At 46.8% G+C, this 18,113-nt stretch overlaps 1 protein-coding gene across 1 annotated transcript in view; it reads right to left on the bottom strand.

Annotated features, from left to right (window-relative positions):
* The window catches only part of GCC2 (GRIP and coiled-coil domain containing 2), a 91,281-nt gene extending 75,239 nt beyond the window's left edge, over window positions 1-16,042 (bottom strand). The window contains exons 1-4 of the mRNA XM_073664813.1: window positions 15,941-16,042; window positions 11,667-11,723; window positions 10,386-10,470; window positions 3,195-3,262 (exon numbers count right to left, since the gene is read on the bottom strand). Of these exons, the coding sequence (XP_073520914.1) occupies window positions 3,195-3,262; window positions 10,386-10,470; window positions 11,667-11,723; window positions 15,941-15,946 (216 nt within the window). The 5' untranslated portion in view covers window positions 15,947-16,042. The remainder of the gene's footprint in view (window positions 1-3,194; window positions 3,263-10,385; window positions 10,471-11,666; window positions 11,724-15,940) is intronic.
* Window positions 16,043-18,113: the final 2,071 nt, after the last annotated feature.

Below are 18,113 nucleotides of genomic sequence, written 5' to 3'. Positions count from 1 at the left end.
CTGCTCAATGGCATAAAATTCTGTGACACACCCGTAGTGGCAATATGATCACTGCACCCCTAGATGAATTCATTAAGGGGTGTAGCTTATAAAATGGGGTCAGTTATGAGGGGGTTCTTCTGTTGTGGCACCTCAGTGGCACTTCCATTGGGTCATAGCACCCACAAACCACAACAGCTAAAATCTGCACTACAATATGGCCCACCTTCCCTTCTGGACTGTACACTGTGCCTCAAAAGTAGTTCCCGATTACATGTAGGGTATTGGCGCACTCAGGAGAAACTGCACAACAAACTGTGAGGTCCATTTTTTCCTATTAGCCCTTATAAAATTAAACATTTTAGTGGTAAAAATTTAATTATTCTCTCTTCACCGCCCATTGGAATAAAATTCTGTGTGGCACATGTGGTGTCAACATGGCTCACTGCACTCCTAGATGAATTCATTGAGAGGCATTGAGAGGTGTAGTTTGTAAAGTGATGTCACTTATGGGGGGGGGGGGGGGTTCTGCTGTTCTGGCACCTTAGGGGCTCTGTCAATGTGACATGGCACCCTCAAACCATTCCAGCAAAATCTGAATCTCTTTATAGCGCTTCTTCCGTTCTGAGCTTTGCACTGTGTCTCAAAAGTAGTTTTTGACCGCATATGGGGTATTGGCATACTCAGAAGAAATTGCATAACAAATCGTAATGTTCATTTTCTCCTATTACACCTTTTGAAAATTAAAAAACTTGGGGCCAAAGCAACATTTTAATGGAAAAAAATGGTAATTTTCCATTTACTCAGCTCAATGTTATACAATTCTTTGAATCGCCTAAGGGTTGAAAATGCTTACTACACCACTAGATGAATTCCTCAAGAGGTGCAGTTTCCAAAATGGGGTCACAAAATGGGGACACTTTTCTTCTGTTTTGGCATGTCAGGGGCTCTTAAAATGTGACATGGCGTATACCATAAAACAGGGGTCTCAAACACGCGGCCCGCGGGCCGCATGCGGCCCCTGAGGCTGCTTTATGCGGCCCGCAGGCACAGACCCCTTGATGATCCTGACCAGGTCCAGGAGGAGCCGCCGACAGCAGCGCTGCATTGCCGCGCAGAGACAGTCTCCCAGCACAGCATTTCCAATGCCAGCCACTGGCCAATCAGAGGCCAGCAGCTGATATCTGCGTGTCGGCGCAGCGAGTATGACGTCATTGCCATATGCAGATGTCAGCTGCTGGCCTCTGATTGGCCGGCGGCTGACATTGAAAATGCTGTGCTGGGAGACTGTCTCTGTGCGGCAATGCAGCGCTGCTGTCGGCGGCTCCTCCTGGACCAGGTCGGGATCGTCAAGGGGTCTGTGCCTGTGGTGCCTGCGGGCCACATCTGCAGGAAGGACGCCGAGGGAACGGAGGACAGGTGAGAATCATCTTTTTTTTCTATTTTATGTGTGTGAAGAACAGCACAGGGGGCACATAGCCACAAGAGGGGACCTGGATGGGGCACATAGCCACAGGATGGGGACCTGGATGGGGCACATAGCCACAGGATGGGGATCTGGATGGGGCACATAGCCACAAGAGGGGACCTGGATGGGGCACATAGCCACAAGATGGGGACCAGAGCCACAAGATGGGGACCTGGATGGGGCACATAGCCACAAGATGGGGACCTGGATGGGGCACATAGCCACAAGATGGGGACCTGGATGGGGCACATAGCCACAAGATGGGGACCTGGATGGGGCACAGAGCCACAAGATGGGGACCAGAGCCACAACATGGGGACCTGGATGGGGCACATAGCCACAAGATGGGGACCTGGATGGGGCACATAGCCACAAGAGGGGACCTGGATGGGGCACATAGCCACAAGATGTGGACCTGGATGGGGCTAATAGCCACAAGAGGGGACCTGGATGGGGCACATAGCCACAAGATGGGGACCTGGATGGGGCACATAGCCACAAGATGGGGACCTGGATGGGGCACATAGCCACAAGATGGGGACCTGGATGGGGCACATAGCCACAAGATGGGGACCTGGATGGGGCACATAGCCACAAGATGGGGACCTGGATGGGGCACATAGCCACAAGATGGGGACCTGGATGGGGCACATAGCCACAAGATGGGGACCTGGATGGGGCACATAGCCACAGGATAGGGACCTGGATGGGGCACATAGCCACAGGATAGGGACCTGGATGGGGCACATAGCCACAAGATGGGGATCTGGATGGGGCACATAGCCACAAGATGGGGATCTGGATGGGGCACATAGCCACAAGAGGGGACCTGGATGGGACACATAGCCACAAGATGGGGATCTGGATGGGGCACAGAGCCACAAGATGGGGACCAGAGCCACAACATGGGGACCTGGATGGGGCACATAGCCACAAGATGGGGACCTGGATGGGGCACATAGCCACAAGATGGGGACCTGGATGGGGCACAGAGCCACAAGATGGGGACCTGGATGGGGCACATAGCCACAAGATGGGGACCTGGATGGGGCACATAGCCACAAGATGGGGACCTGGATGGGGCACATAGCCACAAGATGGGGACCTGGATGGGGCACATAGCCACAAGAGGGGACCTGGATGGGGCACATAGCCACAAGATGTGGACCTGGATGGGGCTAATAGCCACAAGAGGGGACCTGGATGGGGCACATAGCCACAAGATGGGGACCTGGATGGGGCACATAGCCACAAGATGGGGACCTGGATGGGGCACATAGCCACAAGATGGGGACCTGGATGGGGCACATAGCCACAGGATGGGGACCTGGATGGGGCACATTAGTACAAGATGGGGACTTGGATGGGGAACATTACTACAAGATGTTTTCCATTATTACTATATGATGCTAATTGTAAGACAATATTACTGTATGTGGCCAATTGGGGGAAATAAAATTGTAAAAAAAATAAAAAATAAAATAAAGCATGAAAAAATATTGGGCACTAAAAATGCTGTTTTATATGTAAACTAAAGTAAACACAAAAAAGTGCACGTTTATTATCGCCACATCCATAACGACCCAAGCTATAAAAACACGGCAAAAATGTTCAAAAGGTGTATATAAAAAAATGGTATCACTAAAAATGTCACATTGAACAAAGAATGCGGCCCCCCAAATTCAAATTTTTTCCATGTGCGGCCCATATACCCAGCCGAGTTTGAGACCCCTGCCATAAAATATACCTGGACAACATCATCTGCTCCACCTGTCAATGGTTGTGATTTTAATTCTTCCACTTCTTTCTCTAAATCTGCAAATTAGAAACAACGACAATAACAAATAAGGACAAGAAAATACTAATATAACGGGTACAACGATATATTCAACATTTCATGGTTCATAATTAGTGAATTGGCACAATTATGGTGATGTCAAACATCTGCGAAACACTGCATTGACTGACCGCGGGTGCCCTGACCAGAGCGCAACCACCTCATATGTGCCTATGAAGCTGTGAAGTTCAGGTCAGGAGACCCCCACCTGTCTGTGCATCACGGAGGGCTGAGCAAGACTTTAGAATGGTTTTCTCACACCTTATTCATCATAGTGAAATGTGATTGCAGGTGTGCAGCCATCTATACCGAGCCAATAATGCTCAAGGAATTGGTGAGGATGAAACACCGAATAAGTACACATTTAGGATGCGTTTACACATTGCAGCCTTAGTGTTTTTTCTGCAGTAAAACAGCAACGTTTTTGCAGCAATTTTCAAACATGACGGAAAATTGTGCATTTTTTTCTCACAGTTGCAGCAAAAAATGAAAAAAAAAAAAAATGCATGCAGCCTAATATAAGATCACTAGATGGTGGCCCTATTCTAACGCATCGGGTATTCTAGAATATGTAAGCAGCCGACCGGGCGTGACTAATCAGCGAAGCAGTGTTTAAATGGGTTGTGCACTACTTTAAATTCAGGACAGCGGTGTTTTAAATTTCGCTCCAATATCGCTGATTGGTCGCGGCCGGCGGCCGCGACTAATCAGCGAACCGTGTTAGTGAGGATCAGGGAGCGACGCTGTCTGTGGGGGTACTTCCGCTGCGAGCAGCCGGGAGATGACCGGCTAGCGCCGGTCATCTCCCGGGTGCATCACCGCTGACCTCCATGCGGCTACCATCGGGAGATCAGCGGCTAGGGCCGCTGATCTCCCGACGGCAAGTGTGAAGGGAGGACCGGGGAGCGGCGCCGCCTAGGCCGCCGGTCGGGGTACTTCTGCTGCGAGCATCCGGGAGATGACCGGTTTGCGCCGGTCATCTCCCGGCTGCATCGCCGCTGACCTCCGTGCGGCAGATGAGCCGCTAACGGCCGCCATCTTGTTCTGAAATCCCGCGTCGCTAACTGGCCATGGCCGGACCAATCAGCGACGCGGGATTTCCTGGGCGGACAGACAGACGGGATAATCCCATTATATAGTAGATTTTTAAAATTATTATGACCTAACTTGTTTGCATTGGACAATCTCTAGCTGTTAGAAGGATACACTGACAATTAGTTGAGCACTAAATTAGTTACTAGGGATGACCTATGGATGTTCACGTTCAATCAAACTTTAGTCTAAAGTTCGGTTTGGGTACCAGAACCCTACCAGAGTCCATAAAAGTCAATGGGGACCAGAACTTGGGTGCTGTAAAATGGTCGTAGTAAGGGCTAGGTGGCAGCCAGCGGAAGCTGAGCACCCCAACTAGTCTCTCTCTCCACATCCAAACTCTGAAAACTAAAATGGACTTCCGGGGAAAAGTCCGTGCTTGGAGTTAAGCACTGGGCATTAGGTGAGCCCCGGACTTTACAGTTTGCTCACCTTTATTAGTTACTATATCAGCTGGAGGCCTCACAGACTGACAGGTCAGCCATGTATGGAAGCCTTACCCTGCAAGAATAAGGCTAGATGGGGTATTTCAGGGAATCAGTCATTTTTGTTAAATGTCTTAGACTGTTCTAAAATGAGTAGTGATGCTCACCTTTTTTGATCACCCACAAGTCCCGCTCCAGCCCTCACCTGGTCTCGGCTTCCCGTGCTCAAGCACAGGACCAGGAACCCGAGACCACTGATGACTAGGTGAGTGCAGAAACAGGACTTGTGGGTGATCGAGAAGGGCAAGCATTCTGTAATTTAGGGAAGTCTAAACTTTCAAATGTCATTATACGGAACAAAGAAGCTAAAATAAAAAAACAAACAAAATTGAATAAATAGAAATGATGTACAATACAAAAATATGGTCAAAATCTGTTTCATGTAAAACCACCCTAGAAAATAAGGGGGTATTCCCTCTGACTGGAGAAAGAAAAGGTCAAACTCCAGAGAAGACAAGGCTTCTTTACCATAAGGATTAATAAGCCGTGAATAAAATCGACCTCAGGAGCTGGTCACAATGGGAACTGCTGATAGAATCTAAGCCTTTTTTTAAACTATTTTTTAGAAGAAAATAACAAATATTTATGTAAATATGTAAAGTTCTTTTCTGAAAGTTTGGTTTAGTGGATCGACAACTGGGATCAGGAGGAAAAGATTAGCTCTCCTGGAGAGAACTGGATTATACATATAACCCCCTTTTTCCTTTCATATTTGTTTTTTTCCCAACTGTATAAACAATGTAATTGCTGCTGTTTTGTTCATTCTCCCTCCCCCAAAAAATGGCAAATGCCATATTAAGTTAAAATAACAGCTCATCCGGCAAAGGAAAAGCCCCCACACTGCCTTGTTGATGGCAAAATAAAAAACGTTATGACGTTTAGAATATAGCAACACAAAAAGAGCTGTTTTCTTTACACCCCTTCCCAACATGGCTATTATATGTCTTTGCATTTTCATTTATTCCTCTTCTTCTTCCAAGAGCCATAACTTTTTTATTTTTCAGTACACATAGCCATGTGAGGGCTTATTTTTTGCAAGACGAGTTGTACTTTTGAATGACACCATTCATCTTATGACATGATGTACTGTAATGCGGGGAAAACATTTCTAGTGCAGTGAAATAAACACATTTCCACAATAGTTTTTTCAGGGTTTTTTATTTACCATGTTCACTATATGACAAAAATGAAGTGGCAATATGACTCTCAAGGTCAATATGGCTATGGACATACCAAACATACATAGTTGTTTTTTTTATTTAACCCCTTTCTGACATGGGGCGTATTAATACGTATCTGTGCCTTGGGTCTATTGGACCAGATATGTATTAATACGCCCTGGCGATTGCGCCCGCACACAGGTTGTGCGGGCGCGATCGCCACCGGGTGTCAGCTGATTGTCACAGCTGACACCTGGTGCTATGTGCTAGGAGCGGTACTGCACCACTCCCAGCACATTAACCCCCGAAAGACTGTGATCGAAGTCGATCGCAGCATTCCTGGAGCAAGGAAAAGTAGTCGCCGCTACTTACCTCCTCTCCGGCGTCCCGCGCTGTCTCTGCCAGGTCCCGGTGGTTGTCATGGTGACCCGATGTCGTCACGACAACAACCAGGTCCCCAGACAGCAGGAAGTTACTTTGGTCATGAGCAGTGCGCGATCAAAGTATCTTCTACCTGTGCAGCTCTGACAGCCAGGATAGCATAGAGATGTTCCTGCATCTCTATGCTACACAGCCGATCAGACTGCAAAAAGTGAAAGTCCCAAAAATCTGAAAAAAATAATCCCCCCCAAAATAAAAATATATTGTACCCATGAATAAATATTATTCTGAAAAATAAAAAAGTTATAGCTCTCAGAATAAAGCGATGCAAAAAATAATTTTTTTCTACAAAATAGTTTTTATTGTGTAAAAGCGCCAAAACATAAAAAAAACCAATATAAATGTGGTACCGCTGTAAACGTACTGACCCGAAGAATAAAGTTGCCTTATCAATTTTACCACACGTGGAACAGCATAAAAAAAATAAAAATAAAAAAATTCCTGAATTGTTGGTTTTTGTTTATTCTGCGTCCCAAAAATCTAAATAGAAAGCGATCAAAAAATGTCACGTGCACGAAAATGGTACCAATAAAAACGTCAACTTGTCCCGCAAAAAAACAAGCAGTCATATGACTGTTGGCCGAAATATGGAAAAGTTATGGCTCTTAAAATATGGCGATGCAAAAACTAGTCTTTGCAAAACAAAGGTGTCTTTTAGTGTGTGACAGCTGTCAATCATAAAAACCCGATATGAATCTGTCATCACTGTAATCGCACTGACCCGAAGAATAAACAGGGCTGTGGAGTCGGTAAGCCAAACCTCCGACTCCTCAATTTCCATGTCACGGACTCCAACTCCGACTCCCTCATACATGGCTCATGTTTAAGTGATAAATTTACTGTAGCACAGATTCATCTCAGCTAATAGTCTAGACCCTTAGATCAGGAATAGGACATTTCATAACTTTCCCAAATTCTTATGAAAAAATATTCCCCACAAACTGCATTGAACTACTGTACCCAATTTATTATATATTTTAGGGGTTGGAGTCGGTCCATTTTATACCGACTCCACCAAAATGGGCTCCGACTCCACAGCTCTGAGAATAAAGTCGTCTAATCACTTATACTGCACGAGAAAAGGCGTAAAAAATAAACTCTAGGGTTGGGATTTTTTCAAAAGTAAAGAAAAAAAAATGATGACGATATGACGACTAGTGTTGAGCGCAAGTGTTCGCTACTTGAGTTTGCATCGGGTGCTCGGGTATGCACTGAGTATTGCGGGTGCTCAAGTGACATGCTCGAGTTTCCGCCCCATATGCTTTGCGGCCAAAAAAAAACTTGCGGGGATTGCCTGCCATGCACGAGCGATCCCTGCATGTTTTTTTTGGGTGTCTAACAACCATGAAACATGCGGGGTGGGGACTCGAGCACGTCACATGGTGCATACCCGAGTATCCAATGCAAACTCAAGTAGCGAGCACTTGCGCTCAAGACTAATGACACCTTATTCAATATGATGACTTAATGTTATCAATTTCTGTGTCGTACCTCTGGGTTCAAAATGTTCACTTATACCCCTTGATAAAATCCTTGAGGGGTCTAGTTTCCAAAATGGGGTCACTTGTGGGGGGGGGGGTTTCCACTATTTAGGCGCATCAGGGGCTCTCTAAACGCGACATGGCGTCCGCTCTTGATTCCAGCCAATTTTTCGTTCAAAAAGTCACACAGTGCTCCTTCCCTTCTAAACTCTGCCGTGCGCCCAAACACTGTAATTTTCCCACATATGGGGTATCGGCGTACTCAGGAGAAATTGCACAAAAGTTTTTGGGGTCCATTTTCTCCTCTTACCCTTGTGAAAATAAAAAATTTGGGGCTAAAACATCATTTTTGTGGAAAAGGTTAGTTTTTTTTATTTTCACGGCTCCATGTTATAAACTTCTGTGAAGAACCTGGGGGTTAAACGTGCTCACCACACATCTAGATAAGTTCCCTGAGGGGTCTAATTTCCAAAATTATGTATGAGAGCAAGTTTATTGCACCCTGCAACGACATTTTTATTGATATCATTTTAGAGTAGAAATTATGTTTCGATCACTTCTGCAGTGACCAAAAAATGTAATTGTGGAATTTACATTTTTTTCCTTCTCATTATGTGATTTACTGATCGAGTTAATTAATTTTGTATTTTGACAGATCATATTCTTACAAATGTAACATGACCAGATGTATATTTTTTATATTTCTTCATTTTTTAATGGTGGGTGATTTGAACTTAATATATAATTTTTTAAGCATTTTTTTCACTTCCTACTGCATTCCCTAAAGCATATGTGTCGAACTCTGACCCATGGGCTAAATCTGGCCCACAGGGTGGTTTTATTTGGCCCCCGACACCAGAGCCACCACCCCTTGGTGGGCCCATTATTCTGTGTGGAGGACTATGTGGGGCCCATTATTCTGTGTGGAGGACTAGGTGGGGCCCATTATTCTGTGTGGAGGACTAGGTGGGGCCCATTATTCTGTGTGGAGGACTAGGTAGGGCTCATTATTCTGTGTGGAGGACTAGGTTGGGTCCATTATTCTGTGTGGAGGACTAGGTGGGGTCCATTATTCTGTGTGGAGGACTATGTGAGGCCCATTGTTCTGTGTGGAGGACTATGTGGGGCCCATTATTCTGTGTGGAGGACTATGTGGGGCCCATTATACTGTATGGAGGACTATGTGGGGCCCATTATTCTGTTTGGAGGTCTATGTGGGGCCCATTATTCTGTTTGGAGGATTATGTGGGGCCCATTATTCTATGCGGAGGACTATGTGGGGCCCATTATTCTATGCGGAGGACTATGTGGGGCCCATTATTCTATGCGGAGGACTATGTGGGGCCCATTATTCTATGCGGAGGACTATGTGGGGCCCATTATTCTATGCGGAGGACTATGTGGGGCCCATTATTCTATGCGGAGGACTATGTGGGGCCCATTATTCTATGCGGAGGACTATGTGGGGCCCATTATTCTGTATGGAGGACTATGTGGGACCCATAAACTGTATACTGGTTGGCCCACGACTTTGTCAAAGTTTTTCATTTTGGCCCTTTGTGTGTTTGAGTTTGACATCCCGGCCCTAAGGGGGGCTTGAACCTGGAATCGTCTGTGCTATATACAGCAATACCTTATTCTAAAGGTTCAAAACTGGCTGGTCCTAAAAGGCTGACTTCAGGGATCTGGGACTATTTTACTATGCACAGTGCACAGAATCATGCATACACAAACCAGCATTCTAGGTCATCATAGCACTAAAAAACTAGAAGACCACTGAGCGGTTACTCAAGAACAAGCAGGCGTATTTATGTATGGTCTTCTAAGGACATCACTTACCTACTTGGGATGAACACTTGGCAGTTGCGACATCATTTAAATACAACTTAAAAGTCTGATTTCTGACCTATTACACTTTTAATAAAGCTACGTTTACCCTTCTGTTTCTGTCCACTTCCCAGGCCTTTTATTTGTCTAATGGTCCAAAAGGAGTTGCGCATCCATTAACTGACTATCAGGACCAGGGCGCACACAACTAAGGCTGTGTGCCCACGTAGCATTTTTCAAGCGTTTTTGATGCGGAATTTCCGCAGCGTAAACGCTTGAAAAACGCTTGGTAACACGCACCCCATGGTCCCCAATGGGATTCCGCAAGTTCTATGCACATGCTGCGGATTTTTCCGCAGCGTTTATGCTGCGTTCAAAAATCCGCAGCATGTCATTTAATTTTGCGTTTCCGCAAGCAGAATTGCCTTTGTTCAATGCATAAAAAACGCAAGGCAATTCCGCATGTGAAAAACGCGCGATAAACGCGTGCGGAATTCCGCATGCGTTTTTCCGGGAGAGGACTTGCATTTATGCAGCAGAAATTTTCTGCTTCATAAATGCAACGTGGGCACATAGCCTTAGAATGTAATATTGCATAACATGTCAAATCCATACCTGCACATCTTGATTTTACTTTCTGAATAAGCATCATCTGCTTCTTAGCAAATTTGATGAGGTCTTCTTTAGGCAGAGTGTCCAGCTATAAAACATTATGTAGGCAGTGAAGATGTAAAAGATATCTCTGACAATGGAAAGTGCAAATAAGAAAACATGATGACATACTTACTGCCATCTGAAAAGGTTTCCGCATTGTATAGTGACCTGAGCAAACATGATTTATCTGTTTTTACGGCTTCTGCAAACAAAGCTTATTGTATTCTCTGTGTACTAATAGGTCTTATGGCTTTCCAATATACTTCTGTATCAATTCCTATTGTTTTGTAAGATGCGCTTTCAGTTATTTACTGGGAACTTTATTTCTTCCTTGATGCATAGCTCACTACAAAACAGATACATTGGACAGCAATGAATCTGTGTCTCCATTATGTGACCACTCCTTTCTCTTCTTGCATCTTTTAATTTTGGCACTTTTTAGACAAGCAAACGTTTAGTTTAAATAACTCGACAATCTTATCTAAGAAGGCTTGTTCTCAATTATCGGCGGTCACTGATGAATGAGAAAAATGCATATTCATCGGGTGACTGGATCATTTATCCCAAATAAAAATCATTATTATTGGCGTAAAGAGGGAATGTGCTGCTATTGACACGATGCTGCATGGGACAGAACAATGGCTCTGGTCCCATCAGTATTCATCAGCCTGTGAAACCAGGCAAGCAACCGAGAGCTGATCATCATATATAGTCTATTAAGACTATAGTGGATGAAGTTAGCACATCTAAATGGACCCTAAAATGGCTTATTGTGACTACAACCCTGACAGTCTATCCATCAATGGAGATGATCCCCAGCCATCTAATATTGCTAGTCTATCCTAAGGATAGGGCAACAGCTTTGCAATCCTGGAGAGCCCATTTAAGTGGTTAGGAAACAATTACTCTTAAACCAAGTTGTAAACTATCTCTTCCTCATCCACCAGGCCTGCATGGTTCCCATCTCTCTAATAGCCCCATGCCTCCCTCTTCCCAAACCCATTCCTTAGAACAGTATTTGCCTGCTCAGCTTTTAATTCCTAGAGAAGAACCTTGGCATTCTCAGTAAAAGTTATCAACTGCGAGGTAATGAACTGGGTGTAACATCTAGTCCAAACATCTTCTTACAGGAAGTAAGAACGCGAGTCAGAGTCAATTTTAGCACAATATGAAGGTCACACATTCCAGGAGCAGTCAGTCACCCCGTCTGTACACATTGAAAACTCATATAAACGTATTCACCTTGGACTTCCCTGCTCCAGGGGTGGCTGGTGATGAGAAGCCATCCTGACCAGTGTCCTACAGGAAAGTAACCACAGTACAGATCACTAAGGATATAACACGACATTATAAAATCGCCTTCCTGCCTGACATTGTTGTCATTGATGATTATGACAGTTCCCATCGTGCTCTACACATATCTACATTCGTCTAATAATATCTGCTTACTATTCAAATGTAGCCTGTATAATAACTCGGAGCAGCATTCACAGTTCTGCGGGCAATCTACCAGCAATCCTTACTGGTTCAACGGATCTACATGACTTGTTCTGGTGATCTCCATTATGGGAAGTGTCATCTTGCACCAGACACTGTACAGTAATCTGACGTGCCTCCCTGCATTATAGGAGCTGGGACAACCTGTTCAGGATGACTATCAGTGAAATCACAGGTGCATTCCTAGGATAGAATACAGGCGGGGGCAGCCCTTAGGGCAGTACAGGGGGTGTCCCATCATAGTATGTACAATCTGTCAGGCACAGTGGGAAAGAAGCCGCAAACAAATATAATGACAGGAAAAAAGGTTAAAGGTAGTTTCTCTTTAAAGCACCACTCCAGCGGATTTTTTATTTCAGTGCTGGAGTGATGCTACTAATGTAAGATCCCTGCGCCTAATAGTATTCTCACCACCCTCCATCTTCAGCTCTTCCCAGTGCTGCTCCAGTTCCGTGCCACCATCTTTTGATCTCAACTTCTGACTGAACGGAAGTCAGAGATAGTGATCACAAGCTTTCAATGTGAGTCTATGAGAGCAAGAACGAGGCTGTCCTAGACTTCCATTTACAGTGACCTCAGGATCGCTCCTGCAAACACTATAGCAATCTGGCAGGTCACAAACTGCTGAAGTCCGAATGGAGTAGCACTGATAAAAAGATGAAGATGGCGGCAGGTAAGTATTGGACTAGGGACAGGAAACATACATTAGTAGTACCTCTCCAAAAATGAAAAAAACAAACAAAAAAAAAAAAAAACACTGGAGTCGTGCTTTACAAACAAAACACTTTAAAGGGGACTGTCAGCACAGAATGGCTGTTCAAACCAAGTCCAGGCACTTAGTCCATCATGGCGGAGAAAATCATTTATATACACCTTCCTACATGCTTGTTTTCCCATCTATCTCCACCATTCTTGAACAGTCATTCTGTGCTGACAGTCCCTTTAAAGGAAATCTGTCAGTAGGATCAACCCTCTTAATCCATCTACAGTATATGGGCATGTAGGACATAGCATCTTATTCAGCATCCTATCTTAAACCAAGAATGTCTATACTTGGTTTGAACAGTCATTCTGTGATTACAGACTCCCTTTAATACAAGCTCTCTAATAATACTACTACTACAAGTACTCTTTGCCCACAGCGCTGCTTTTGCTTGGTTTCAACTGTAAACTCCCTTGTCTAGTTACCAAACCTCACTATGTATTGTCAAGAAGGAGAAGACGTGGAAAAGCAGAATGGCGCCATAAGAATGGAATGGTGCTCCATTATTTACTTACATAGCAGTATTGCTACTTTTTACTTAAATTGGACAACCTCTAAATAAATGTCACTATCATTACAAGGCAGTAGATCTTGTATTGGTTTCTCAAGAACTTGATCATTAAGCTGCATTCACTCATCAGTGTGACATGTCCTGTACTAGTGCTGTCCTTTTTCTTGGATATTGACCCATAGAATTTCATTGATCTATACACACATCTGTGTTAAAAAACAGATCCATGCCTCCAGTCAGTTAGACTCAGAGGATGCCCAATTCATAGTGCAGATCACACATGGCCACCATATAGTATGGGGACTCGTATACAATTAATGACACACTCAAGACGTACTTTGTACCATTTGGGACATCATACTGAGTGAGGGAACTCTACCATGGCGGCAACCTACTGTATGTTGGGGGTTGTACCGTTGGGCCATCCTACTGTCTGTGGGGGATTGTACCGTGGGGCCATCCTACTGTCTGTGGGGGATGGTACCGTGGGGCCATCCTACTGTCTGTGGGGGATGGTACCGTGGGGCCATCCTACTGTCTGTGGGGGATGGTACCGTGGGGCCATCCTACTGTCTGTGGGGGATGGTACCGTGGGGCCATCCTACTGTCTGTGGGGGATGGTACCGTGGGGCCATCCTACTGTCTGTGGGGGATGGTACCGTGGGGCCATCCTACTGTCTGTGGGGGATGGTACCGTGGGGCCATCCTACTGTCTGTGGGGGATGGTACCGTGGGGCCATCCTACTGTCTGTGGGGGATGGTACCGTGGGGCCATCCTACTGTCTGTGGGGGATGGTACCGTGGGGCCATCCTACTGTCTGTGGGGGATGGTACCGTGGGGCCATCCTACTGTCTGTGGGGGATGGTACCGTGGGGCCATCCTACTGTCTGTGGGGGATGGTACCGTGGGGCCATCCTACTGTCTGTGGGGGATGGTACCGTGGGGCCATCCTACTGTCTGTGGGGGATGGTACCGTGGGGCCATCCTACTGTCTGTGGGGGATGGTACCGTGGGGCCATCCTACTGTCTGTGGGGGATGGTACCGTGGGGCCATCCTACTGTCTGTGGGGGATGGTACCGTGGGGCCATCCTACTGTCTGTGGGGGATGGTACCGTGGGGCCATCCTACTGTCTGTGGGGGATGGTACCGTGGGGCCATCCTACTGTCTGTGGGGGATGGTACCGTGGGGCCATCCTACTGTCTGTGGGGGATGGTACCGTGGGGCCATCCTACTGTCTGTGGGGGATGGTACCGTGGGGCCATCCTACTGTCTGTGGGGGATGGTACCGTGGGGACATCCTACTGTCTGTGGGGGATGGTACCGTGGGGACATCCTACTGTCTGTGGGGGATGGTACCGTGGGGACATCCTACTGTCTGTGGGGGATGGTACCGTGGGGACATCCTACTGTCTGTGGGGGATGGTACCGTGGGGACATCCTACTGTCTGTGGGGGATGGTACAGTGGGGACATCCTACTGTCTGTGGGGGATGGTACCGTGGGGACATCCTACTGTCTGTGGGGGATGGTACAGTGGGGACATCCTACTGTCTGTGGGGGATGGTACCGTGGGGACATCGTACTGTCTGTGGGGGATGGTACCGTGGGGACATCGTACTGTCTGTGGGGGATGGTACCGTGGGGGATGGTACCGTGGGGACATCCTACTGTCTGTGGGGGATGGTATCGTGGGGACAGCCTACTGTCTGTGGGGGATGGTATCGTGGGGACAGCCTACTGTCTGTGGGGGATGGTATCGTGGGGACAGCCTACTGTCTGTGGGGGATGGTACCGTGGGGACAGCCTACTGTCTGTGGGGGATTGTACCGTGGGGACAGCCTACTGTCTGTGGGGGATTGTACCGTGGGGACAGCCTACTGTCTGTGGGGGATTGTACCGTGGGGACAGCCTACTGTCTGTGGGGGATTGTACCGTGGGGACAGCCTACTGTCTGTGGGGGATTGTACCGTGGGGACAGCCTACTGTCTGTGGGGGATGGTACCGTGGGGACAGCCTACTGTCTGTGGGGGATGGTACCGTGGGGACAGCCTACTGTCTGTGGGGGATGGTACCGTGGGGACAGCCTACTGTCTGTGGGGGATGGTACCGTGGGAACAGCCTACTGTCTGTGGGGGATTGTACCGTGGGAACAGCCTACTGTCTGTGGGGGATTGTACCGTGGGAACAGCCTACTGTCTGTGGGGGATGGTACCGTGGGGACAGCCTACTGTCTGTGGGGGATGGTACCGTGGGGACAGCCTACTGTCTGTGGGGGATGGTACCGTGGGAACAGCCTACTGTCTGTGGGGGATTGTACCGTGGGAACAGCCTACTGTCTGTGGGGGATGGTACCGTGGGAACAGCCTACTGTCTGTGGGGGATTGTACCGTGGGGCCATCATACTGTATGTGGGGGATTGTACCGTGGGGCCATCATACTGTATGTGGGGGATTGTACCGTGGGGACATCATACTGTATGTGGGGGATTGTACCGTGGGGACATCCTACTGTCTGTGGGGAATTGTACCGTGTTGCCATCATACTGTCTATGACAGTGATGGATCCATGAGGCTGTATCACACATGATGAGCTTAGATACAGCAGGGCAGGGGGATGAGTGCTGTGTACCCCTGAGACACGATCACATATACAGCGGTGGTGTCCTGGGATAATTCTGCTCGGTACGGGCCCACCACACGGCTCCTCCGTCTGAGGTAACAGCTCAGCCCCCCGACATTCTCACCTCCATTTCCGCAACTGTAGTTCCGACGCCAGATCCTAGCTGGTAGAAGGACCTTTGCCGACGTCAGGGTCATGTGATCAGTCACATGACGGGGAGGAGTCGGGGGCTGTGCTGTGCTGGATTGTGCGGTGTGGCAGCACGTGACTAGGCAGAGCAGGTTCTTTCCCAGCTCGGACCCAGGGATGACTGGGTGATTGTGTGCAGGGTGATGTGGCGCTGTGTGTGTTCACATTGCTGTGAGCCCTGCAGTGCGGTAAAATCTCCAAGCACTTCAATGAAACCTACTCACATGGCCGCCTTCATGTACTAAAAGCTGACAGGGACCTTGTGCCCACATTGCCTCTACCAACCTAGGGCTTATAGGAGCTTGTGGGTGACCTACCCCTTTCATACATGGGGTAGGTCATCCATATGGGGTAGGTCATATGAGCGGCGGACCCCGAGCGATCCTACATTTATCACCTGTACCAGATGCCCCCAAAACATCGTAAAGGAACAAGGCTCCATTCACATCTGTTTGATGTTGGATTTTAGGAACAAACAGAATTTATGGCCAAAACACATCATTTCTGTAAGTGATGTTACAGTAAGTGGAGGGTCCCCCGGATTATTACAGGGTCCGCCTGGGTTCTGCTATGTGTAGCTGTGTATAGTCCTCAACATTGAAATTGCAGCACCAAGAAGGAAAAGTCATGGAGTTCTGGAAATGATGGACAGACATATCAGTGAGGTGCAGATGAGGAAAATGGAAACAACATTGTCAAAACACCTTGATTGATAGTGCAGCAAGTCAGAGCGCCATGTGCAGATGTACCGCCACTTACACGCTTGGCATGCTAGAATTGAGATGAGAATGTTCTACTCTGAATGCAGTTTGGCACATGAATCCTCAAAATCTACTGCTGCCAGCTGCCATTGAAATTGCTGAACAATGACGTCCCAGATATGTTCAATGGGTGACACATCCGGAGACCCTGCAGGCCACAGTAGCACGTTTAGGCCACACAAACTGCTCACAGTAGCACAAATAACGTGACCTGGTGTTATGCTGAATAACGTCTCCTGAGACGCTTTGGAGAAATGGTCCTACTACTGCTGCTAGGATCAAATGTAATACTGAGCTGTTAGTGTACCTCAAATGAAGACTAGTCTGGCTACTGTACTCTATGCCATGTCACACCGTAATCCTGGGAGAAGGACTGGTATGACAATCCCTCATAAAGGCCTATACATGGTGTTGTCACATGATCTGCAGACCAATCTCCGGCTATCTCGTCGCTCAAGAGGATAGACCTCTATTCCAGCCTCCTTTACCGTAGTGCTCAGCACCATGATCGCTTTTGAGAGTGGTGAAATGAGGTCAATAGAACCTACAACTGGGCATCTGGCTTGTAGCCCAATGTCATACACTTTCGAATTGTGTAGTCACTTTGACACCTTATACTTTGTATGTGACATCCAATTACACTTGCAGTACAGAATGGATCACTACGCGCTATCTTTCGAACCTGGCAACCCATCTGTGCAGATATTCTCCTCTGTGCACATCTTGCTGTTATTCCAGTTCATCATTCTCTTATCCACTGGGACTCACAACTCTAAACAGGGTTGACTTTTCGGCCTATGCGTGTTTCAATCTGCCAGAGTTATAAACTAAGGTTTTGTAGTTTTTAAGCTTGAAAGTAGACATAAGTCCATCGTGATCAACCCAATATGTTACTACAGAAGATGGCAAAATTCACTTGTGGCAGATAATCGCCCCATATTAGGTGAAAAATTCCTTCTCGCCTCCACATACAGACTAGTTCCTTGAATCCCATTACTGAATCTAGTGCCCATAGCCTGTAATATAGAATTTTTCAAGAAAGTTATCCAGGCCCTCCTTGTACCTTTATAGGGAATCAACCATTACAACGTCATGTGGCACAGAGTTCCATAGTAGTAAAGTACTTACTTTAGGGGGTGAATAGTTCTGCACACTGAAGTTTTCAGTTATTTTGTCCTATTTGCTGTTTGCTTCACGTTAAAAAGAAGACCAAATGTTCACAGCTGTAGGCATGTTCTTTACATGAACTGATGCAAATCCTCAAAAAAAAAAGTGAAAATCCAGGTTGTGAGGCAACAAAACACGAAAAATGCCAAGGGGGTGAATACTTTTGCAAGCCACTGTATG

The sequence above is a fragment of the Phyllobates terribilis genome, unplaced genomic scaffold (assembly GCF_046119375.1).
Source record: "Phyllobates terribilis strain yellow unplaced genomic scaffold, ASM4611937v1 Scaffold_2__4_contigs__length_985480577, whole genome shotgun sequence".
In the NCBI taxonomy this organism is placed as follows: domain Eukaryota; kingdom Metazoa; phylum Chordata; class Amphibia; order Anura; family Dendrobatidae; genus Phyllobates; species Phyllobates terribilis.
This window is presented reverse-complemented; position numbering and strand designations above follow the sequence as displayed.